A 26,433-nucleotide genomic window follows, 5' to 3' on the forward strand; every position below is an offset into this window, starting at 1 on the left:
TCTCGCTGCGACGGTGTGTCCTTCCGGGGTCAGAGGGCGCTCTGCGTGTTGTTGTTGCTGTGCGGTTGCCACGCTGAGCAGTTAGCTAGCGCAGTGTTCTTCTGCAGATGTCAATAAACGGCTGTGCTCCCTGGCTAGCTCACGGGAAGCAAGACCAAACGATACCTCCGTCTCCTCCTTGTCTGAGCTCGCCACAATATTAAACATATCAGGTCCCCATAAGGAGAATCATGTGCTAACGGCTGTCTAAATGACTCGGGTAAAGTTTGTAGCATGCATGCTTGTTGTTTTTGTCTGCTTCCACTTGTCTTTGCACTAGGATGATGTCGGCGTAAATGTGCAGTCATATTCGTTGTGTTCCCACTAGTGCTGTCAGCGTTAATCTCGTTGAAATGACGTTAACGCCACAACACGGCAAATCTCCGTTAACGAGCTACCCCTGCATGGGGCTAGACGGCCAACATGTTAACGAGCTAACTGAGCTAACACACTAGTTCCCACCCATGTAATTGAGCATTGCGTGGCACATCCAACATACTGTTTTACTTTAGTCCATGACGCGCTTACCTTCAGGGTCATACATCACATGAAAACGTCTGTGAAGGTTCTCAGTCATCCAGGTCATCGTAGTCAAAGGAGCTTGCAAAGAAAAGCGTCTGGACTTCTTTCCAAGACAAGATTCCAAGACACAAGAAGTGGAATCCTTCACTGCGCACATTAACGCTGTGGATAAGAACATCAAGTTCACCAGGGAAGACACAAAGGACAACTGTCTGCCTTTCCTGGACTGCGCTGTGCACATTGAAGAGAACGGCAAACTCAACATCGAAGTTTACCGGAAGCCCACACACACGGACCAGTACCTCCTCTTTGACTCCCTTCACCCTTTGGAACACAAACTTGGAGTAATCAGGACCCTACACCACCGGGCAGAACATGTTCCCTCTAAGCCTGAAGGGAAAAAGAAGGAACACACACATGTAAAGGAAGCACTCAAAACGTGCGGCTATCCTAAATGGGCGTTCTTAAAGTCAGCAAAGAGGCACAGAAAAGAAGATCAGACACCAGCGAGGGAGGACAGACGCAACAACATTGTCATCCCCTATGTAGCCGGCGTATCAGAGAAACTCAGGAGAGTTTTCTCCAAGCATGACATCCCAGTGTATTTCAGACCCAGCAACACGCTCAGACAGAAACTGGTTCACCCGAAAGACAAAACGCCAAAACACAAACTTAACAATGTGGTGTATGCTGTACAGTGCAGCGAGGAATGCTCAGACCTCTACATTGGAGAGACCAAACAGCCACTTCACAAGCGCATGGCACAACACAGAAGAGCCACCTCCACAGGACAAGACTCAGCAGTCCATCTGCATCTTAAGGATAAAGGACACTCTTTCGAGGATGCCAATGTTCACATTTTGGACAGAGAGGACAGATGGTTTGAAAGAGGAGTGAAAAGAAGCCATCTATGTCCACTGTGAGCGACCATCTTTGAACAGAGGCGGGGGTTTACGACACCAACTCTCTGCCATCTATAATCCAGTTTTGAGATCCCTTCCCAGACGCCTTAACGCCCACTCACATCCTGGGCCATCTGACCTCAGGAATTCGCATGATAAGGTGGGGCCAGGTTTCACAATGAACACACCCGAAACTCTGGCTGATTGGGACCCACGCCCAGTTTCCCACCTTGGCTCAGGCGATTAGAGGATCATCAGGGGGTCCTTTTGTCCCTCTGTGGGGGGATACTCCCACTAGGTTTATATCTGGGACTCTCCACCATTTGACCTTAGAACTGAAGAAGCTTCTCGGATGAGAGGTGAAACGTCTTCAAGCAACTTAAAGAAGTCCAGACGCTTTTCTTTGCAAGCTCCTTTGATCACATGAAAACCAAAATAATTCCAAACGCCAGATCTGAATGAGGGTGGGGGAGGTTCAATTTGCCATGTTGCAAGGAGAGCTTAACTTCTGTCTCGCTAGCTTGCCCTGCGCTCTTCCTTCTGACGATGCTGTCTGTGTCAGTGGATCTGCGCTCGACAGTGCAGCCTAGGCGGAGTAGTCGAACGCAGATTCACTGAGCGCTCAACACAGACAGCATCGTCAGAAGGAAAGTTGATAAAATAAATTACAAATTTTGTATTGTTCGATACATATGCGTACCGAACCGAAAGCGTAAAATTCTGTTTCTCACTACAAAAAAAGTCATTTTAAAAATATGACTTGTTAGCAGTATAGTGGACATTACCATCATAAAATAGTTGAAACTTGCCTTAATATGTAAATAGTAAATAATTCTTTACCCAGTTTTGAGTTTCCAGGTCAAGTCCCAGCATTTATTTTTGTTTATTTATTAATTTATTTTTTCTGTTGTTCTGATCAGAGTTGTGTGTGAGATTGGACCTGCTGATAAAGCTGACTGGGGACAGGTTGAGATCGAGGTGAATGGAGGGAAGAGAGGAACCTCCTCTGTTTCCTTCACCTACAGGGTAAATGCATATACACACAAACACACTCACAAACACACACATACACTGTCCTCAGCTGCACGTCCTCTGTTGAGTTGTACAACTTTTTATTGAGAAATTAAACTCATCCAAAAGCTTTCAGCTGATTTTGTTGTTTTATGGACTGTTTTATGTTTTCCATTTATTAGCTCCAGAGAAACTCTTATCAAAACATACCAAGGGCATGACAGTTAAGAAGACTGACCAAACATGCTAAATGTAACAGTAAATTAGGCACCTAGATGCACATTGCTGTGGTAATTTACTGTACAGTAAGTCAAAATGTGCAGGCATTCCTCTTTAACCAGATGCTGTGCAGCCGTTCCCTTTGTTACTTTAATACTCTAAGAGGCTACAGCGTAGCTATTTAACTGGCTTTTCATATCTCTGGCTCTGCTAAAGCTTCCCCACAGGGGAGTGCTCCTCCTAACTGTTTGCTCAGCAAATTGAGGCAGATGTGGTGCTTGTGGGAGTTTGTGTGTCTGAATGTTTCTGAAAGAGTGGGTCGGGTTAGATCAGGCTGAGAAGCAATATTTCTGACATGGAGCTGTATCTGTGTGTGTTATTCTAGTGTGTGCCAGCATCTGCCAGTAGTTAGTGTGTACTTGAAATATGAGTGTGTATTAAGGTGGTATTTGGTGACACCCTCTCCCCTTCATTAGGACCCGATGCCTGAGGAGGTGATGCCAAATAGAGGTCCTAAAGCAGGGGGAACCCTCATTACAATCTCTGGACTATTTCTGAATGCTGGCAGTAAGGAAGATGTCCAGGTTACCATCGGAGGGGTGAACTGCAGTGTGTAAGGATTTCTTTTTTTCAATAATTCTCATTCAGACCAAACTTTTTCAATTCAGCCTCTTTAGTTAATAGAGCTACTTGTTATTCAGACATTTAATTCTATGCAAATTCTGCTTTGCGCACATTTTGAAGTCCATAAATTGATTTTTTTTTTATATATGTGTATATTCTTGAAGCAAAAAATTGAATTGACCTAAACTTTAGTGTCACAATGAGGAGGGAGTTTTTTCTCTTACAATTTTCCTGTACTGTTGTGACCACCAGTGCTCTGTCAAAACTGATTCACGGTGACATTTTAGGCAGAGGTAACAGAAAAATAACGAGCAAGAGAAGCAGCAAAGACAGATTTTAACAAGCTGTCAGCCTGCTGCCATGTTGGCTTCCACTGCACAGTGACCTTGTGCCACCCCCACTCCTTCAGCCAGCGAGTACTGAGCTATGTCCTTGTCTTGGCAGGGAGCACTTTGGAGAAAATATCACCTGCAGGACAGGAGAATACCGCGTGGATAAAGTGCCCTCTGACCCTCTCGACGTCGTAATGAAGTATGGAAAGAGAACCACAAAAAGCATCCCGGCTAGCTTTCGGTTTGTTGAAAACCCCACTGTGCAGGATCACCAGCCCAAAGCAAGCTTTGTCTGGTCAGTTTAACACAGCAGTATGCAGTCATGGTGTTTGTGACATTCACTCTATCTGTTTGTTACATGTTGTATTTTTACCTTTTTTTTTTTTTTTTTTTTTTTTTTTTGCTGAAGGGAGTTCCAAGGATCTACTTTTCATATTCACTCTGAAGTATCTGAAATATCTACCTAATAAGACCAATATGACCAAGTACTAAATGCATTCTGTACATACATATGGTCTTACTGAGTAGGTATGATCAAAAATTCATAGTTGGATAAGAAACTCTCCCTCTCTGACTTGACTAACTCTGTTATTTTGCGAGTCCAAATTTCCCCAACCTGTAAACCTCAGAAGTGTGAAAATGCCATTCTGATTACTGTCTTGATGGCCAAAAATAAGAGAATAAGACACAGGCTGACTTTTACTTTTGAATATGTGCTTTAAAATAAAAAGAAAAAAGCTTCTAAGTTGACATTAGTGACACAGGCAAATAGGATTGTTCTGTATGTAGAAAACTGAACACTTAGAAACTTACCTGCCTTGTTCTTTGCCCTGCAGATTTCTGTCTGAAGCTTTGGGAAACCTTAATAATGTCATTAAACTTCTTGTGTTTAAAACTAGGATCTAGGATTTTTTCCTCCAAGAGTTGCTGAGTGTGCGTGCGTGCATTTAATAGTGATTGGCTGAAACTGGCTGAACCATTGCTGCTTTTGGTGTTGTAACAAACTGCTTGATAATTGCTGAAAATTGATGCATTTGATGGTTCCCTTGCTTTTTCTGCTGCAATTCTGACACACGATTAGGTACACTGACTAAAACAACAGACGACAGTTTGTTTTCATCTCCGGTGAAAATTACCCCAGGTGCATTTTAAGAACTGTCTGTCGTCCTGTGAGCTTGTGCTCTCGTCTTTGTTTGGCTGGGAATACATTTGATTAATATGTATTTTCCTGTGTTTTTGGTGTGAATAGATATGTTTGTTTGTGTGTTTTAGTGGAGGGAGGAACATTGTGGTAACCGGCTCCGGATTTGACATAATCCAGACTGCAATCATGAAGGTCCAGGGAGGCAACTGGTCGGCTTCAGAGGTTCCTGTTCATTTTCCGTATCTTCATCTGAGTCAATGCACTGATGCATCTCTGACAGTCATTATCTTAGATCTTCTTACCCTTTCTCCTAAATGTTGCTTTTTCTCCCATGTTTTCCCTCTCTCACAGTACCACCACTCTTCAATTCCCCCACTTCTCATGAACCCCAACTCTAGTTTTGATTCATTCAAACTCTGTGAAGCATTGCAATTAAACGAACACACAACAATAAACAAAACACACATGTCCACTCCTCCTTGCTGCCACTGATCAGTGAGATTTTATAATACTTCATGTCACTTCCTGAGCCATAAATCCCTAAAACCTGTAGGATTGCAGATATTACCACCAATGTTTCACCCTCACCCAGAATGTAACTATGGCCCTCGTCCAGCTCAATCAGGTAGGACTGACTGTGCCAGGGAACTTTAAGGACCTGCACACAGCTTGCCACCGTCTGCCCTCCAGTGTACTGGGCAGTCTTAAGAAGTAGCAGTTTTGTTCATTTAATTTAAAGGAAATGATTTTAAACCAGAATCAGGGTTACTGAAGATTATGTGCCCGTTTCACTCTTCACGATTTTACTCCCGTCCCAGCGAAGTCCCCTGGCCCTGCTACCAAAGGACAGAAAAATAATTTTCTGGCTGCCACAAACTAGCAGTAGATGTAAAGTGTTATCTCAAAGACCTTGGTTGGTCAGCCTCACAAGCTTCTCTTGGTTTAAGTCCATCTCTGAGCCAGACCCAAATATGAGGACCCATTATGGCTGCTGACATATATTTAAAAACATGTAGATTTCTAGGTCAAGTTGCTGACCTGAACTTTATTTATTGTGTGTGGTTTTATTCTCTGTAAAGACCAACTAGTTCTTATTTTGGATTTTAAACTTCCTGTGAGTCCTTGAGTCTGTGCAGCATATGTTTGTAGTTACAACCTAGATGGATTTTTATAGACTTCTAAATCGCAGTTGATTGGACCGCAGAAAATCCTACTAAATAGTTGCTTCGAAATGTTTACTTATACCAAATGTGACTGTTGCACACCTAATGGAAGCAACAAAAATAACTTTTTAATGGATGGATCATGTTAAAGTTCCAGCACATACCTATGGTACAGTATTGTTTGTGCTGTTGGCAAAGTGATGTACCTAATCACACTGAGAAAAGTTCCTTTAAAAAGGGGTTGGTAGAACTTGTTTATCTAGAAGATAAATATGGGACTGATTTAATGTTTATATACAGCAAAATGCATTTATGTGTATGTATGATTATGGGACCTCCATTGTCTAAAAAACAAAAGTGTGCTACAGTCAGCCAGACACCTTCCCACGATGTTAAATGTGTAGTGAAAGATTGGTATGGATTTATATTTGTTCCATCAAATAGAAATCTATATAATGTTAATAACATTCAAAAGTTATTTTGAAGACTGGACTAATTCACATACCTTCAGATCTCATTGTTTCAGGTACATTAATGCAGTGATTTATTCAACATTAAATTTTTGATACAGTCTCTAAATAGAGTAAACTATTTTTGTGGGTCCCCTGGAGTTCTTTACTTTTCCTCTACTATATAAATGTAATTGTAGTTCAGGTCAGGTGGTTGCCAGGCAATGTAATGTTGTCATAATAGATGCCATAATAGTCAAATTAAGTGGATGCAAATTAGATGCTACTGCTGTCAAATGAAAATGATACAATGCTTTTATGAAGTTTTATATTTGCATATATGCAAAAAGTTGGTCATTTGCAGTTTGATTGTAGGTGGCTGCTAGGCAACCTAATGTTGTCAAATCTAATCCAGATAACATGTAGCTGTGTGCCACATGTGGATGCTGAATCCTGATTGTGTAGGAGGAGTATACGGACAGATTTGGCATGTTATAGTAGTGAGTGTAAATATACATTCAAAATGCCTTCAAATGGGCAATTTGCAAGATTTTTAAAAGGTGAAGGGGAGAATTTGAAGAAATTCTGGTTTTGATATTATGCCAGAGACTTCTGTGACGTGCTTCTTCTTTCAGCTGCTCACAATAAGCATTAGAGAACCCAGTCCCTGCGGAAAGGTGTGAGTGTGTCTAAAATTGGTAGTTTTACACGTATTTCTATTGTATTCTACTTCTAAACCAATTTTAGCCCTGTGTGAATCACTATTTAAAAGACAAAATATTTCAGAAAAAATAACAAATATCAAATTAACACCTTTTATTAACTTAATTATTAGCCTTATTTTCTGAAGTTTGGCACTTGAATTTACAATGACACCCTGATTACAGTCCAGATGTTTCCTAACCACCTATTGACATGTTTAGAAAGAGGGTGAGTCCCAATCACAGGATATTGTACATTGTTACACTGCACACTAGATACCAAAACATAGGAATTACCGGTACTATTATGTCTGAAAACTTAAAATGTGTGTTCTCAGTCTTTCTGTTATGTGTTAATAATGACATTTTGACGCCTTTGCTTTGTTCTGTTGGAAAACTTTACCTACTTGTAGAACCGTGGAGTTTAGCTGTCATGCACGTAGTGTCGAAACAATGAGAGTGACAGAAATATCACCATCAGTCCAGTTAATCACAAACAAGCATAGAAAGGCAGTGGAGGAGTGACTCAGTGTGAGTTATGATTCATCAGAGGCCTCATTCTATGATTGAAGATTGAGATTTTAATAGAATGACTGAAAAGACGCACATCATTTTACCTTCCCCATTGTACCAAAACAAGCTTTTTCTTCCCCCCCACAGTCTATTACCATGTATTATATTCACTCCAGTAACGCCCAGTGTTCGCATTATTATTTTTAGTGCTGCTCCATATTTTCCATGCTGTAATTTCCTGCATTTTTTGTCATGCTTGTATTTGTAAAGCGCTTTACTGTCCTTCTATCCAACTCAGCTTGCCCATGAGAAGAACGACACAGTCATCCAGTTTCAGTCTCCAACAGTAAACGGCTCCTTAAACCAGCACTTGAAAACAGTCATCAAGCTGGACAACTGGGAGAAGGAGCTGAAGCCCTTTCACTACCACCCTAACCCCAGCTTCAATAATCTACAAAACAAGATCATCACTGCGAACAGCATGATTATCGTTACTGTGAGTACAACCACGAGGTCACTTTAATGCAGTTGCAGTACTATGTTTTCCCTTTTTTCCCTGAAGAGTCGGTGTCTGCTGTGTGTCCTAATTAAGACAAACTGTCTTATTATCTGACTTGAGGATAAAAATGGAAAAGATGCTGAGTTGCATTTGCTGCACATTTGTCATTTGAGCTCAGTGAACGCTTTGGCTTGGAAGCAAAAAAGATTTTTTTTAAAAAATGTTCATTTTATGATATAATAAACACGCTTTTAGTGTAATGCTGTAAAACTGTTTTATGACAAACACTGCAGGGTCACAAAAAGATTAACACCAGAAAATGCACGTGCAAGTGTTTACACAAAAAGTAGTTTCGTAACACTTATCTGAAATCATGCAGTGTTTTTTGGGCAGGGGCCCCAATTAAACAAAGCTTTGTTCTCTTTCATAGCATTCGTTTCGTGTCTCACTATGGGAACGCCTCCTGCGTGACCTCATCAGAAGCTCAAATACCATTACGCCAGCCCTTACAGGCTGGCTAGGTGACGCCCATGTCAGGAGGGGCCAGTGCCTCCCTATATAATAGGCTGACATAGCGTCAGATGTCATTCAAAAACCTCTTCTCGCTTCTCACAGAAGCCTGTAGACAACTGTGCTATTGGGTGCTAAAGCTAAACTGTCCACAGATTCGAGTGAACAACTCGGTCGCCGGGCGCTTTGTTCCCAGCTTTCAGTTGTCCACTAGCATACAAGCAGTAGCAATACTGTTCTGTGGATAGTGCGGGTGCCAAGTAGCAATACTTTCACCCAGGGAAGTAGCAATACTTTCCGAAAGTGAAGTAGCAACACTCTGCTAATAAAGGTACCCCTAGCTTCACCATCAGGTAGCAATACCCTTCGACGCTAGCGGTTTTACACATTAGGTAGCAATACCTGTAGAAAAGTAGCAACACTTTTCACCCCACGCTAGCGAGGAATAGCAATATTCTCCGCACTCAGTGTCAGTCTCGCTAACGTGCGCAACCCTCTAGCTAACCATGGCTACGACGGCCAACGAAGTTGCAAAACTTTGTCCTTGCGGCAAGAAGATTTCTGCCTGGGATACACACCCCGTGTGTGCGGCATGCCTGGGCTTATCTCACGCTCAGGCTGCCCTGACACCTGCACACGACTGTATCCACTGCGCGGCTGTCCCACGCAAACTACTCCGCCGCAGGCTAGCTCGCCGGGCTAACCTGTCGGGCGGCGACCCTTTGCTGTGTGAGGCTGCTGCGGCGCAAGGAGAAACTGAGATGCCCGATGATTTGGCCGCAACGCCAGGGCCGAGCTGGGCAGAGGCAGACCCTCAGCCCATCGCGACCGCTTTCCCGTCGCTGGAGGCACACGGAGATCGTGTGTTTTTCCGCGATGCTGAAGTCACCTGGGGAGGAGATGCTAACGAGGAGGACGATTCCACCTCCTTGGCTAGCATCAGCTGGGCTGCAAAGCCCTCGGCTACCGGCGAGGTTGAAAAACCGACACCGCCGTCTCCCCTGGATCTCGACATGCAGGACATGTGCAAGCGCGCAGCCGCTAGGCTCAACATCCTGTGGCCCGCCATACAAACAGAGGTTGTAAAGTCTCGTTTTGACGGTAAGAAATTGCCGAAGGCGAAAAAGACGGGGAAGCATGTGTTGCCTGTTTTTCCTGAGCTACTCGATGAGATAGCGGTGACGTGGAAAGCAAAACCTTACAGCGAGAAACACCCCATCAAGGGGAGCTCCCTGCTGGATTGTGAGGGGATGGAGTCTATCGGCCTCCGCCGGATGCCACAAGTGGAGCCGTTGGTGGCGAGCCATCTTCACCCGAAGACGTCTCTGTCCTCATCGGCCCCATCTCTCCCCTCCAAAACAGACCGCTTCCTGTCTAGCCTTACAGATAAGTGCTACAAGGCAGCGGCTCTGTCAGTAAGAGCCCACAACGCCTCTTCTATGCTAATGGCTTACCAAGCTGAGCTAGAAGAGGACATGACAGCTAACACAGATACCACAGTGTGGGATGAAATCTGCGTTATAACTGACCACGTCCTCCGCCTCCACAAGGTAGCCATACAGGCTACTGGGAGAGCCATGGGCCTCATGGTTCTTCAGGAGCGAGCACGCTGGCTCGGGCTCACCAACCTGACGACTAAGGAAAAAGAGGAACTCCTCGACACCCCTGTCGTCCCTCACGGTCTCTTCGGTGCGGCTGTTACATCCATGCAGAAGAGATGTGAGGAGAAAAAGAGAGATAGAATAGAATAGCCTTTATTGTCATTGTACAGAGTACAACGAAATTGGAGTGCCACTCCCTTGGTGCAAGTTTCAATAATAAATATAAATGTAAAATATAAAAAGTACAAAAAAAACAATCGTAAGTACTCAAACAATAGTATGTACAATATATACAGGATAGCAGCATTAATATAATGACAGTATGAATAGCAGCATAATATAATGACAGTGACGGTATGGAATAGGTTCAATTGTTTTTGTGCTTATTTACTACGGTGATAGCTCTGGGAAAGAAGCTATCCCTGAATCTGTTTGTCCTGGTTTTATGTGACCTGTACCGTCGGCCTGACGGTAATAGTTCAAACAGTTGGTTGCTGGGGTGAGAGTGGTCCTTGATGATATTGCCAGCTCTGCTGAGGTACCGAGAGTTTGCAGTGACCTCCAGGCTGGGCAGAGAGCAGCCAGTGATCTTCTGGGCTGTGTTGATGACCCTCTGCAGTACTTTCCTGTCTGCAGCTGAGCACCCTGCATACCATGTTGTTATGCCGTACGTTAGGATGCTCTCTATGGTGGCTCTGTAAAATGTCACCAGCAGCCTCTCCTCCAGGTTGTTCCTCCTGAGCACTCTCAGAAAGTGGAGACGCTGCTGGGCCTTTTTAACCACCGCTGTAGTATTTGCAGTCCAGGAGAGGTCATCAGATATCTGCACGCCCAGAAACCTCATGGAGTGTACCCTCTCCACACAGCTCCCGTGAATGTAAAGTGGGGCCGGGTCTGCTCTGCCCTTCCTGAAGTCCAAGATAAGTTCTTTAGTTTTCGTGGTGTTCAGTTGGAGGTTGTTAACTGAACACCACTCAGTCAGTCTGTTGACCTCATCTCTGTAGTCCGACTCCTCCCCCCTTGAGATGAGTCCAACCACTGTGGTGTCATCCGCGAACTTTATGATGGTGTTTGAGAGATGGGTAGGGGAGCAGTTGGATGTGTAGAGCGTAAACAGGAGGGGACTCAAAACACATCCTTGTGGAGACCCGGTGCTGAGTGTGATGGTGCTGGACCGGTGGGGGCCGAGTCTGACAGACTGTGGTCTATTTGTCAGGAAGTCCTTGATCCAGAGGCAGATGGGGGTGGAGAGTCCCAGGTGAGACAGTTTCTGGACCAGGATCTCCGGGATGATATGATTGAATGCTGAGCTGAAGTCCAGAAAGAGCATTCTCACATAGCTTCCTCGGTGCTCCAGGTGACTCAGCGCAGTGTGGAGCGCTATGGTGATAGCGTCCTCGGTGGAACGATTTTTCCTGTAGGCAAATTGGTGGGGGTCCAGAGTGGGAGGCAGACCGGCCCTGATGTGCTGACAGACCAGTCTCTCAAAGCACTTCATCACTACAGGCGTAAGTGCAACAGGCCTGTAGTCATTTGGGCTGGCCACAGCTGTCTTCTTGGCGATGGGGATGATGGTGGAGGTTTTGAGGCAGGGCGGGACGGTGTTTGATGACAAGGAAAGGTTGAAGATTTTAGTGAAGACTCCGGTCAGTTCGTCAGCACATGCTCTGAGAACCTTTCCATGTATTCCATCAGGACCTGCCGCCTTCCTGGGATTCACAGATGATGAGGCTCTGAAACTCTGCCTGCCGAGGAGGGCCCAGCACGCCACCCCAGCAGCGCCGCGCCAGTCATTCGCGCAGGCAGCGTCTCGCCCGGTCCCCGCTTTCAGGATTCCCAAAGTGCCTAAGACGCAGGCAGCCCCCCAGGCTGCCGGGGCCACTAAGAATCCATGGACTCGGAAGCAGTCTCCCCAGGCCAGACCTCAAGCGGCCCCTCCTCCTCCCCCCGCTGCCGCGATCGTGAGGAGGAAGAAGCGGCCGGCCTGACAGCCTCTCCTCTAGGCGGGAGCGAACCCAGTTTCCCCCCTTCATGGGCCGCCCTGCCGCCTCCCAGCTCCGTTCCAGAGCAAGTTCAACGGGACATGTTCCACACGAGCACTTCCCTCATGCATTCTGTATTAAAAAAGCCCCGACACGCGCATCCAGGCAATTTGCCGAGGGCGCTGTCGAGTGTTGCAAAACGCATGAGAAAATCAAACATGCTGAAAAACGGAGCACCGTCTGCCATAACGCCGCCCGTGGAGACTCGCGTTTCCACGGCTGTGATGATGCAGATGAGCCCGTCACCTCGCTCGCCTGTGACAGAGGTGACGGGACACCGAAATGGCGTGTGTTCTGGTCTGATGGCTTCTTCTCTAGTGGCGATAACACTGGGACGCCTGCACATGAGAGGCTTTCAGCGCTGGGTGGGCTCGTGGGGACTGGACCCTCACCGAGACGGCCACCGTCGCGTGAGAGTCTCTGCAGACTGTTCACTCGCTCTCCGCGAGTGGAAGAGGCCAGGTTTCTTGTCTCAGGGCGTTGCCATGGGGGCAGTTTCAGCCAGGAAGGTGATTTCCACAGATGCCTCTCTTTCCGGCTGGGGGGGCCACCCACGAGGGCAGAACAGTGAATGGGGAATGGGGCCCTCACATGCGCTCCGCCCACATAAACTGTCTGGAACTGCTGGCGGTTCACCTGTCGCTAAAACACTTTCTCCCTTGGCTGAGAGGTCATCATGTTTTAGTGAGGTCGGACAATTCCACCGTTGTGGCCTACATCAACAGACAGGGGGGTCTGGGGTCCCCCAAGTTACACACGCTGGCACACAGACTGATAGTCTGGAGCAGTGTCCACCTGCTGTCACTGAGAGCAACTCACGTGCCGGGGATCTTGAACTTTGGAGCAGATCTTCTCTCCAGGGGCAACCCGCTGTATGGGGACTGGAAGCTTCACCCGGAGGTGGTGAAGCAGATCTGGCTGCGATTCGGTCAGGCGACCGTGGACGTTTATGCATCCAGGGAGAATGCTCAGTGTCCCCTGTTTTACTCGCTGCACGATGAGAGAGCTCCACTCGGGGTGGATGCTCTAGCTCACGAGTGGCCGAGAACCCTCCTCTATGCTTTTCCCCCAGTGGCCCTCATTTCTCCAACTCTGGCCAGAGTGAGGAAGAGAAGTCACTATATGGTCCTGATAGCCCCGCACTGGCCAGGGAAACACTGGCTGGCGGAGATTTTTCAGCAGCTGTGCGGCCCCCCTTGGCCGTTACCACTACGCAGAGACCTCCTGTCTCAGGCACAGGGGGAGATATTCCACCCCCACCCAGAGAGGCTAGCTTTATGGGCTTGGCCCGTGAGTGGTTTAACCTGAACACGGTGGGGCTCCCTCATAGTGTTATCGACACTATTCAGTGTTCTAGAGCATCGTCTACTCGGACGCTATATGAGCACAAGTGGCGTGTGTTTGAAAGCTGGTGCTTAGAATCACAGGCCATCTCTTTTCAGTGCTCGGTGGCTGTGATTCTGTCATTTCTTCAGGCCCTGATTGATAAGGGTAAAGCCTTCTCCACCATCAAGGTGTATTTGGCAGCAATTTCAGCCTGCCATATTGGTTTTGAGGGAAAGACTGTTGGCCAGCATCCCTTAATATGCCGTTTCATGAAGGGTGCACGCCGTAAATTGCCTTCGTCTAGGCCGTTGGCTCCATCGTGGGACCTTCCCACAGTATTGGCTGCGCTCTCCTGTTGCCCATTTGAACCCCTGGAACAGGTTGGGTTAAAATTTCTGTCCTTGAAGACGGCTCTTTTAATTGCTTTAGCTTCTGCTAAACGTGTGGGAGAGATCCACGCTCTCTCGGTGCATCAGTCATGCATTCAGTTCTCCTCGGATAATACGAGGGTCTGTATGCGGCTCAACCCTGCCTTTGTCCCGAAGGTTGTCGGCGCATGTTCCCCTATAGAACTGCCGGCTTTTTGCCCACCGCCTTTCTCCTCAGAGGAGCAACAGCGGCTGCATACCTTGTGTCCAGTCCGTGCCCTGCGCATTTACATGGACCGAACCCAGAGTGTCAGACAAAGTGACCAGCTGTTCGTGTCCTGGGCTAAACCGCATATGGGAAAGCCTGTGTCTAAACAGCGCCTCTCCCATTGGATAGTGGGAGCAATTGCCTTGGCCTATACTAGCGGGGGCCTTCAGCCCCCTGCTGGCTTACGTGCGCATTCCACTAGAGGTCTGGCAACCTCATGGGCTCTCTTTGGGGGAGTTTCTATTCAGGAGGTGTGTGCAGCTGCATGCTGGACCTCGCCTCATACATTTGCTAGGTTTTACAGGTTAGATGTGACAGCACCTAACCTAGCACATTCAGTCCTCAGTGCAGGTTCTTCCCGGGTGGGGGCCTCTCCCCTGTGAAGTGCTGTTGGGGACAGTTGTCTTCTTAACAGGCATGTCTGGCAATCCGGGAGTCAGTATTTCTCCCATAGTGAGACACGAAACGAATGCTATGAAAGAGAACTTAAGGTTATGTATATAACCCCGGTTCTCTGAGTAGCATGAGTGAGTGTCTCACCAGACCGCCCTCCTTGCTATGGAAGCGAGGAAGAGGTGGGCTTGTTTTGAATGACATCTGACGCTATGTCAGCCTATTATATAGGGAGGCACTGGCCCCTCCTGACATGGGCGTCACCTAGCCAGCCTGTAAGGGCTGGCGTAATGGTATTTGAGCTTCTGATGAGGTCACGCAGGAGGCGTTCCCATAGTGAGACACTCACTCATGCTACTCAGAGAACCGGGGTTATATACATAACCTTAAGTTTTAAGTGGTGTTAAGCCAAATGGTTGAAAAGCCCTCCAAGTCTACCCACGACTACACATTATTGTTTTAGCCACAGTATAACGAATGTTCATCTTTACGATAGCTAATCTGACACTTTGTGCTCTCGATATCAGACAGTATGTAGATGAGCTAGTAAATAAAAACCCGGTTTCTTTCACTTTTAATCTTTTCATCATCATGGATTTATTTTCTCACGTGTTTTGTAGCATTATTTTTACCTCTCAAGGGTGCCACTTCTTCTTTTTAAAAAGTCCAAGGTGACACTTTCACATTGCTTGTTTTGTTTGACAAGTGCAATAGAGCATTGTCACAAAAGGCAAAGATATGCAACAAACAAAAACGACTGAGAAGCCTGAGCCAGAAAATGAATCGATTTTTCTTATAGCTTATTTTTATGGCTGTTTTGAGCTCCCAGAGTATACCACCTCAAAGTTTCTGTTGATAAACTCACTTGTGGGGAAAGTCATATGCAAAACATGTAAAACCTTTTCAGTTACTCAGGCGCTGATTAATTTAAGCTGGTTTCACCTTCTTCCAGCCGATATTAGAATAATTAAATGTCTGTAGATCCACAAGTGTGCTGCAAAATCTCAAGAAATTACTGAGAGTGAGGTGCTTACAATAACTCCAATCTTTATCTTTTTAATTACTTTTAGCTCATATTGGAGCAGTAAGGAGCTGTCGTACAGCACACTTCCTACCCATTACTCATAAAATGCTGCCGATAATGTTTTCAGTGCTCATCGTAGGATCTGTCTAATTAATTTCTCTCCCATGTACTTCAGTCACTGCCCTTAGAGCCTCGCATTCACTCTTCCCCCTGCAGGGTCGGGGATTCTCCAAAGCGATGACAACTAAAGAAGCACAAGCCTTCGTAGGCGACGTTCAGTGTGTGGTCAACACCCTTCAGGATGATAAGCTGTTCTTGGAACCACCTTCCACCACGCCTCGTGCTCCTACTCGCTCCAAACATCAGCACAGAGAGACGGGGTCGGAGAATCTGGAGCTAATGGTCAGAGCACACTAACAGATGAGTCCTGGCTGATGATCACTTATTTCAGTGAACGTTTTACTGCAACACTGTAAGATCACTGCTTCATAAATAAAAGTACTCGCCTCAAAATCTTAGTATGTTAAAGTTTTAAAGATATCTCAAGAATGAACTTTAAGTACTCAAAATAATGGTCTGTAATGGATAAAGGCTCCTTTTGGATTCTATGTAATCGTTTATTATAATTATACTGCTCTATGTCATGCGTTACACACAAGCAAGCTTCTTTTTAGCCATTTATTTGAATCATAGACAAATTAGTAGGCTCTTTTCTTTCTTTTTAAAAAAATTATATTGTCTGGTTTGTAATAAATAAGGAAATGATACGAATGAAGGCAGAGGACACTGGGTACTACTCAGGCTATTAGATTACGGTAATGGATAGTGGAGTAAAATACAGCATTAAAACTGAGCAAAGAAATCTTTCGTGCCCATGGTCTTTATCCCTTGTACATGTACCTCAACTGTGTACTTCAGCAAAGTACTTGAGTAAATGGACCATTGCAGATCCATACACAGACTTGAAGATGAGAGCATGCATGCATCATGAACCTTTACTGTTCTTCTCCCGGCAAATCGTCTATACAATTTGAGATCCAATTTTTTTTCCACTGGTTGAACAATTTTCATGTAGCTACAGGCTCTATAATTGCCTGTAATTATAGGTAAGCCACAACTATGATGAATACCATACCTCTCCCTGGGTAATTCTTATTGTTATATGTCAGCGACTGCTTAAAGAAGTGACACCGCTAGACTATACAGTGGGGCAAAAAAGTATTTAGTCAGCCACCGATTGTGCAAGTTCCCCCACTTAAAATGATGACAGAGGTCAGTAATTTGCACCAGAGGTACACTTCAACTGTGAGAGACAGAATGTGAAAAAAAAATCCATGAATTCACATGGTAGGATTTGTAAAGAATTTATTCGTAAATTAGGGTGGAAAATAAGTATTTGGTCACCTCAAACAAGGAAAATCTCTGGCTCTCACAGACCTGTAACGTCTTCTGTAAGAAGCTTTTCTGTCCCCCACTCGTTACCTGTATGAATGGCACCTGTTTGAACTCATCATCTGTATAAAAGACACCTGTCCACAGCCTCAAACAGTCAGACTCCAAACTCCGCCATGGCCGAGCTTTCGAAGGACACCAGGAAAAGTATTGTAGACCTGCACCAGACTGGGAAGAGTGAATCTACAATAGGCAAGCAGCTTGGTGTGAAAAAATCAACTGTGGGAGCAATCATCAGAAAATGGAAGACATACAAGACCACTGATAATCTCCCTCGATCTGGGGCTCCACGCAAGATCTCATCCCGTGGGGTCAAAATGATCATGAGAACGGTGAGCAAAGATCCCAGAACCACACGGGGGGACCTGGTGAATGACCTGCAGAGAGCTGGGACCAAAGTAACAAAGGTCACCATCAGTAACACACTACAACGGCAGGGAATCAAATCCCGCAGTGCCAGACGTGTTCCGCTGCTGAAGCCAGTGCATGTCCAGGCCCGTCTGAAGTTTGCCAGAGAGCACATGGATGATACAGCAGAGGGTTGGGAGAATGTCATGTGGTCAGATGAAACCAAAGTAGAACTTTTTGGTATAAACTCAACTCGTCGTGTTTGGAGGAAGAAGAATACTGAGTTGCATCCCAAGAACACCATACCTACTGTGAAGCATGGGGGTGGAAACATCATGCTATGGGGCTGTTTTTCTGCCAAGGGGACAGGACAAGTGATCCGTGTTAAGGACAGAATGAATGGGGCCATGTATCGTGAGATTTTGAGCCAAAACCTCCTTCAATCAGTGAGAACTTTGAAGATGAAACGAGGCTGGGTCTTCCAACATGACAATGATCCAAAACACACCACCCGGGCAACAAAGGAGTGGCTCCGTAAGAAGCATTTGAAAGTCCTGGAGTGGCCTAGCCAGTCTCCAGACCTCAACCCCATAGAAAATCTGTGGCGGGAGTTGAAAGTCCGTGTTGCTCGGCGACAGCCCCAAAACATCACTGCTCTCGAGAAGATCTGCATGGAGGAATGGGCCAAAATACCAGCTACTGTGTGTGCAAACCTGGTAAAGACCTATAGTAAACGTTTGACCTCTGTTATTGCCAACAAAGGTTATGTTACAAAGTATTGAGTTGTATTTTTGTTATTGACCAAATACTTATTTTCCACCCTGATTTACGAATAAATTCTTTACAAATCCTACCATGTGGATTCATGGATTTTTTTTTCACATTCTGTCTCTCACAGTTGAAGTGTACCTCTGGTGCAAATTACTGACCTCTGTCATCATTTTAAGTGGGGGAACTTGCACAATCGGTGGCTGACTAAATACTTTTTTGCCCCACTGTAATCCAGCTTTTTCTATATTGGTATCTGCTGCTGTTGATAAAGTGTCAGACTTGGTACGTTTATGTAATTATCCTCTTTATGCAACCCTACCAACCTGAACATACATACTTTAAAAATACTTTTAAGGTCCTAGAGCTGCTTTAGCCGAGTTGACGGTTGGAATCTAAACTATTCACATTTAGATTTAATCTTTCTACTTCCTCCCCGGTATCGTCCGGTCTTTGCTTTTGACTTTGGCTAAAATGTGGAGAGCTTGTGCAAATAATAAGATTTTTTCTTTCTACAGATCAAGTTTGGGAAAGGGGAGTGGGTGGTCGACTCGGTGCAATACGAGACGAAGAATGATTTCCCGCTCTACATCATCATCCCTGCTGTCATTGTGCCCATGCTGCTCATCATCACTATCTCTGTCTACTGCTACAGGTGAATTGAGCTATTTTAGGTTAACTTTATGCAGCAGGAGCACACAATTGATTGTGTTTTTTTAAGAGTATAGATACTTCTCCAGTCAGTCCCAGCTTTTTCTGCATTGTGTTTGCTAGTTTGTTTGTTTTTTTTAAAAAAACGACTTTGTTTGTTTGTGTCTGTTCCAAGAAATATGTTCATATTCATAAGAAATTATTAGGAGCGCACCAACAGCGACTGCGTAATAAGAACTAATAGATACCTTGCAGCTAAGTTAATGGCCAAAAGAAAAGAACCTCTTTGCAACAAGTTAACATTCATCTGTTTGACCTTATTTTCATGATGCGTTTTCTTTGTGTGTGTGTTTAATCTTTTCAGGAGGAAGAGTCAGCAGGCAGAGAGGGAGTATGAGAAGGTGAAACACCAGCTTGAGAACCTGGAGGAGAGTGTACGAGACCGCTGCAAGAAGGAATTCACAGGTATAAGCTGTGCAGCTGTGCAGAAGCGTCACAATATTGCTAATGTCCCTCTAAGGATCCGTGTTTCTAAGAAGCTGTAAAGTAATGAATTGGTTCATAGCTCTGATTAAATGCATAAATTCTCCCACTCAATGTCATCTTATCATCATTATTAGAAGCAGTTTTGCAGTAACATTAATAGAAAACAATATTTCACTGTTGAAATCATTTTCCTGGCAATGCTCTCCATTTTCTGCCTCTTGCAGCATCGTAATTGAGACAGACGAGCAGTGTGAAAGTGACAAGAGTTGCTTATTAAAAAGAAACCATGTGGTGTTTTTTGTTTCTTTCTCGCAGACCTAATGATTGAGATGGAGGACCACACCAATGACCTGAATGAGGGACGAATCCCTTTCCTGGACTACAAGACGTACACAGACCGAGTCTTCTTCCTGCCCTCTAAGGACGGTGCCAATGATGTGATGATCACAGGGAAGCTAGATATACCAGAGGCTCGCAAGGCCACCGTGATTCAGTCTCTCAACCAGTTCTCCAACCTCCTGAACTCCAAGACATTCCTCATTAATGTAATTATACTGCACACGCATCATCAAATTGTCAGCTGTGAGCTCGGACCGATAATGCCTGCTTACAGAGAGTTTGCAGTCCTTTAAAACTGTGCAAAATCAAACCTCCAAACACTGAACAATGCTGGATACATCTAGATTTTCAAAGCTTTCTTTTTAGCTTCACTGGGACCAGGACTCTGAGGATGTCAGAGTCAGTTGGTACACTTCAAATAGATCACTATCAAGTTTTACAAAGACATTTATGATTCTAGGATGATGGATGGCTTTGGTGATCCCTCTAACTTCTCTAATAATACCACCAGCAGTCTGGGATTTGCTTGTCTGAGTGAAATGATGCCGGTTGCTTGAGAGACTGCACAGACATTACTGTACCCCACAGGATAATTTGGAAAAACTTGGGTGTTCCAGTGACTTTTCCTCTTGAACTACAGTCAGCTCAGAAAGAATATTTCAACTAATTTGGGCTAACACAATAAGAAGTACTTAAAAAATATTGACATTCCTATCAACCTCAGCTGTAGTTTGTTTTTAGTGCTAAATGGCAAATGCTAACTAGAAAAATTTGCATTTCCTGCGAAAATGCTGTGTGGATGCCTTAACGTTGAAGATGTCTGCTGAAAAAAGCTGAAAAAGTTGAAAACAAAAAACATTGCCCTGAGCAGGATTCGAACCTGGCCCTCCTGGTCAAAGGGCAGCTATTTAGCTCACTGAGCCAAACACTTTCTCACAAAGAAAAGGTGGAGAGATTGACAATTGTGCTAGCAGAATTTGGGCAAAAAAAGGGGGTGAAAATTCTGCTGAAAAGAGTTCAATCAGCAGAATTTCTGCTGAAAAGAGGTGAATGAGCAGAATTCTGCTGAAAAGAGTTTTTTTCTGAAAACAGCAGAAAAAACTGAAAATTTTGCTGAAAAGAGTTGAATGAGCAGAATTCTGCTGAAAAGAGGTTTTTGCTGAAAAAGAGCTGAAAAAGTTTGGATTTGTGCTGAAAAGGGGTTAAAAAAACTGAAAATTTTGCTGAAAAGGGGTGAAAAAAATGAAATTTGTGTTGAAAAGAGTTTAAAAAAAGTTTAACTGTTAAGTGAAAGAAATGTTGCCATAAGCTGGATTTGAACCCAGGCCTCCCAGTCTGAGAACGGATGCTTATCTCACTGAGGTAAAACACAGCTCAGCCCATCATGCAAAATCAGTGACCACATTGATAATGTGTTCCATTCATTTCAATGGTCAAAAGTCATAACACACATCAGCAGGAATAGCAGAATTTTTTAAAGTTTAAACATAGTATGCCAAATCATAGCATTTGTGCTGGAACACAGAAAGTTCCACCAAATCATACAATTTGTACTAAAACATTATTTATGATTTAGCAGAAACATTGGGACTTGGTAGAAATACTATGATTTACATGAAATACTTTGACTTAGCAGAAGTACTACAATCTAGGAAAAAAGTACTAAAGCATAGCAGAAATTCTATCATTGAGCAGAATTACTAAGATTTGGCACAAACACTGATGTGGCTCAAGAACCTTTATTGTGCAGTTATACTATGATTTGGAAGAAATACTATACTTTGGCACAAATACTATGATTTGGAAGAAATACTATGTTTTAGCACAAATACTATGATTTGGCTCAAATACTATAACTATCCTCGGTCAGAAGGAGAGGCTGACATCCAGGGATTAGATTACCACAGGTGGAGTTTATTGCGGTCAGATGGATGGTACAGGGAGGTTTGGCATACAGTAGGAGGATGTGGAGAGGTGATATGGTGTGGTTTCTATGATTAAGAACAGGGTATGCATTACAACATGCATACAGATTAAAGATTAAGAAAACTGGTAACAAATTCCTCCACTACAAATCAGTCTGATGCCACTTTTTACAGGGTTCCCGTTTACTAAGGCACTACCCAAAAGGCGCCACAAGAGGGCACTCCAACACAAGAGCTGACCTATTTACACTGATGCACTTAGTAAACAGCCCCTACTTAGCCACTACATAATACAGTGATATTACAGTATACAAATTCACACAAATACTATGATTTGGCAGAAATACTATGACTGAGTAATAATACTATAATATAACAGATTTCCTAAAAAAAACTATTAAATTGCAGTAATTCTATGACTTGGCAGAGATACTACGTTTTAGCACAAATACTATAACAACGCAGAAATACTATGACTTAGTAGTAATACTATAACATAACAGTTCAATGTTCTTGCACAAATACCACAATATGGCAGAAATACTATGTTTTAGCAAAAATACTGTGATTTGGTGTAAATACTACGATTTGGCACACATACTATATTCCGCAGATACACTATAACATAACAGATATTCTACGACTTAGTAGTAATACTATAACATAACAGAATTATTAATTGGGCACAAATACCACGATTTGGCAAAAATACTATGATTGGGTACAAATACTATGATTTGGCAATAATACTGCATTTTAACACAACTACTGAGATTTGATTGAAATACTATGATTTAGAAGAAATACTATTACTCAATACAAATACGATGCTTTGCGACAAATACTATGTTTTGGTTCCAATACTATGATGTTCAACAAATACTATGATTTGGCACAAGAACTATGATTTAGTACAAATACTATGATTTGGCAGAAATACTATGCCTTAGTAGTAATACTATAACATAAGAGATATACTATGGTTTTGCAGACATACTATGTTTTTGCACAAATACCATGATTTGGCACAAATGCTATGATTTAGCAGAAATACTATGATTGGGTATAAATACTATGATTTGGCACAAGTACTATGATTTAGTACAAATACTATGATTGGGCAGAAGTACCATGTTTCAGTACAAATACTATGATTTGGCAGGAATACTCTGGTTTAGCAGAAATACTATGTTTTAACATAAATACTATCTTTTGGTAGAAATTCCTGCTAAAAGGTACTATTTCTGCGTTTTAGCAGAAATACTGTAATTTGGCATAAATACTATAATTTGGGATAAATACTATGATTTGGCACATATAATATATTCAGCACATATATTATAAAATAACAGAAATATTTGGCCCCAAAACCATGATTTTGCACAAATACCATGATTTTGCAAAAATACTATGAATTGGCAGAAATACTATGATTTAGCAGAAGTACTAAGATGTAGTAGAAGTACTTTGCTTTAGCAGAAATACTATGATTGAGGAGTAATACCTAAACATAGGAGAAATATTGATACACAGACACACATACACAGACAGTAAAGGGAACAGGAGCTGTGGAGAGTCTGGGCTTGGTATATGTAGGTCAGTTAAATTAGCTGCACCTGCTGTAGTCAGCCCTTACACACACAGACACAGACACAGAGAGAGGTGTGAGTTTTCTTCAGTGTATTTCTGACATTCAGGATTCCACTCGAACAAATGGCCATAATTTCCTAACCGTAGAGGCTAGAACGGTCATTCAGGCATCGTTTTATTCAGAAGAGATGGGGGAATCTTCAGGTCTTCATAATTCAGAGATAAAATATAAATTATTAAAGATATATGACTTGTAATACACTGTAACTGAGTAGAGGCGAAGCAAAAACTGCCTTGACTTGCGCTCAAACAACCTTTGGTAACTCTAAATCTATATGGAGCATCAAAATCATTCTTTCACCGTAAGAAACAGCAGGCTTCGGTGAACAGTCATGGAAATTTTCAGGGCTCTGTGGAAATCCATCAAAAAGATATGACGAGAGAAAAAAGTGGTTCATTTCCAGAGATTGAAATCTGAGCGAGGGACAAATTTCCTACCCTCAAACAAGTCCAACTCATTTCAGAACGGTAATAGGTGAGAAAGAAATTCTTGAATTGTGAGTGTCAGGAGTGTCTGAACATATACGGGGACAAGCCTCATGTCTTAACTTCGCTTCGTTAAGGAGATATGACAATTTGAAAATGCCTCTCATTAGAGAAATCCAGCGGTGATTTTGAACAAACTCTCCATTGAGTTTATATGGAGAGTTTTCTGACTTTGTGTTACTCTGAGGAGATTTGCAAAATATCTATGAGTCCCACAACAATGATAGTGACATTTTCTGAAAGCCAGCAAAAATACCTACGTTTTGATGTATAATTTGTGGGGCTTGAGTGGAAATTGAGCGAGTAGCAAGAAGTTGTTTGGACATGAAGAGAAAATTCAAACAGTTTCACTGTCCCCTCTGAGTTAATTGCATAGCAACCATAGCAACGCATGTATTTTCTGAAAAATCACAATTTTGCAACTGAAAACTCAAAGAGGGATAAGATTAAAACGGTAGAAGATCTGAAAAAGCTGAATCATACAGGAATAGCCAAATCATTTGAGAACATTTTAAAGTTTGAATGGAGTTTCTAGGTGAAAGTATGAGGCAGTAGTTAAGTTTCAAAGACAAGAAAGTTTTAGCAGAATTGTGGAAGTTTCCCATTCATTTCAATGGGACAAATTAAAGGAAAAAAGTGTAATATTTTAAAAAGTATAATAGTAATAAACACCAAAAGTCATAGCCGGCATTAGCAGAAAGAGCAGAACAGTTTAGAGTTTGAACAGTGAAAATAGCACAAAAATTGTGGAAGTAGATCCACGGCAAAAAGTGTACGGAAACACCCGGAATAATAACTAGAAAAATTTGCATTTCCTGCGAAAATGCTGTGTGGATGCCTTAACGCTGAAGATGTCTGCTGAAAAAAGCTGAAAAAGTTGAAAAAAAACAAAACAAAAAACATTGCCCTGAGCAGGATTTGAACCTGGCCCTTCTGGTCTAAAGGCGGCAATTCACCTCACTGCACCAAACTCATTCACACAAAGAAGAGGTGGAGAGAGTGACAATTGTGGTGAAATTAGCAGAAGCTGCTTAGAATTGTGCTGATAAGAGGTGAAAAAGCTAAACATTTGGCAGAAAAGAGGTGAATCAGAAGAATTTCTGCTGAAAAGAGGCAAAGAAGCAAAAAGATGAGCTGAAAAGAGGTGTAGAAGCAGAAGTACTTGCTGAAGATGGCTGTATGTGTAATGACACACTGGAGAGCAGTGACACACAAGAAAGCAGAGCGCATGCAAGCAGGGAACATGTGTAGCAACTGTCACAGGTAGGATTCAAACCTCTGCCACCGGGTCTCACGGCAGATGCCCTACCCTCTGAGCCAAATGAGTTCTGGTCACAAGCAAAGATATGATGAGAGGGACAATGTGCACTGTGGAGCAGAAGCTCAAATTAGCAGAAAAGAGGTGAAGAGGAAGAACTTTGTTGTGAAATGAGGTAAAGAAACTGAAATTTGTGCTTAAAACAAGTGAAAAAGCTGAACTCTGAAATCCTGCTAAAACAGCAGAAGAGGCTGACATTTTTCAGCTACTCATTGAGCCAAACTGGTTCTCACGTAACTGAAAAAAGGTGGAAAAGCTTACAATTCTAATGAAAATAGCAGAAGAGGCTGAGATTTGTGCTGATAAGAGGTGAAAATGCTGAACCAATCAGAGGTACTGCTTCTGTCTGCTTCATCAGGCTGTGTACTTGTATGTATTTCTGCCATAGACTGTTAACAAGAATGTGAGGTCCATATTAGAAAAGCTGCTAAAATCATAAAACTTTGCAGAATTGTAATAAATTATCAATATGAATTACCGGTCTGTGATAGTGTATAAATTTGTACTCAAAAACTAGGTGGGATAGAAGCATAATTCTTGCACTGGGTGAATCAGCGGACTTTGGTGTACTTTGACTACGATTTACATAGCTCTTTGTATCTCCATCGCGGAGACATGACGAGAGAAGAAATGGCTTAATTTTCGGAGTTTGAAAAATGAGAGGAGGACAGATTTCCACCCCTCAAACATGTTTTTGCAGAAACACTGTAATTCCGCTTAAATAGTATGAAATAGCAGTAATACTATGATTTGGCAGAAATACTACTTTTTAGCACAAATACTATTGTACAGAATGGTGTACGTCAGTTTAATGCTGGGTGGTGCTGCAATAGTAACTATCCTCGGTCAGAAGGAGAGGCTGACATCCAGGGATTAGATTACCACAGGTGGAGTTTATTGGCGGTCAGATGGATGGTACAGGGAGGCATGGCATACAGTAGGAGGATGTGGAGAGGTGATATGGTGTGGTTTCTATGATTAAGAACACTGGCAACAAATTCCTCCACTACAAATCAGTCTGATACCACTTCTTACAGGGTTCACGTTTACTAAGGCACTACCCAAAAGGCGCCACAAGAGGGCACTCCAACACAAGAGATGACCTATTTACACTGTAAACACCCCCTACTTAGCCACTACATACTACAGTGATATTACAGTATACAAATTCACACAAATACTATGATTTGGCAGAAATACTATGACTTAGTAGTAATACTATAACATAACAGTTCAATGTTCTTGCACAAATACCACAATATGGCAGAAATACTATGTTTTAGCATAAATACTGTGATTTGGTATAAATACTACGATTTGGCACACATACTATATTCCGCAGATACACTATAACATAACA

General features: G+C 43.2%; 1 protein-coding gene across 3 annotated transcripts in view; it reads left to right on the plus strand.

Moving 5' to 3' along the window:
* The window catches only part of LOC309711680 (plexin-B2-like), a 156,106-nt gene that overhangs the window by 108,209 nt on the left and 21,464 nt on the right, over nt 1-26,433 (plus strand). For all 3 annotated transcript variants that reach the window (XM_082542114.1, XM_082542116.1, XM_082542115.1), the window contains 9 exons: nt 2,384-2,489; nt 3,170-3,306; nt 3,762-3,944; nt 4,922-5,015; nt 7,918-8,115; nt 15,867-16,052; nt 18,737-18,873; nt 19,234-19,334; nt 19,671-19,900. In XM_082542114.1, coding sequence (XP_082398240.1) covers nt 2,384-2,489; nt 3,170-3,306; nt 3,762-3,944; nt 4,922-5,015; nt 7,918-8,115; nt 15,867-16,052; nt 18,737-18,873; nt 19,234-19,334; nt 19,671-19,900 — 1,372 coding nt within the window. The remainder of the gene's footprint in view (nt 1-2,383; nt 2,490-3,169; nt 3,307-3,761; nt 3,945-4,921; nt 5,016-7,917; nt 8,116-15,866; nt 16,053-18,736; nt 18,874-19,233; nt 19,335-19,670; nt 19,901-26,433) is intronic.

The sequence above is a fragment of the Aulonocara stuartgranti genome, assembly GCF_965226115.1.
Source record: "Aulonocara stuartgranti genome assembly, chromosome: 7".
NCBI lineage: Eukaryota > Metazoa > Chordata > Actinopteri > Cichliformes > Cichlidae > Aulonocara > Aulonocara stuartgranti.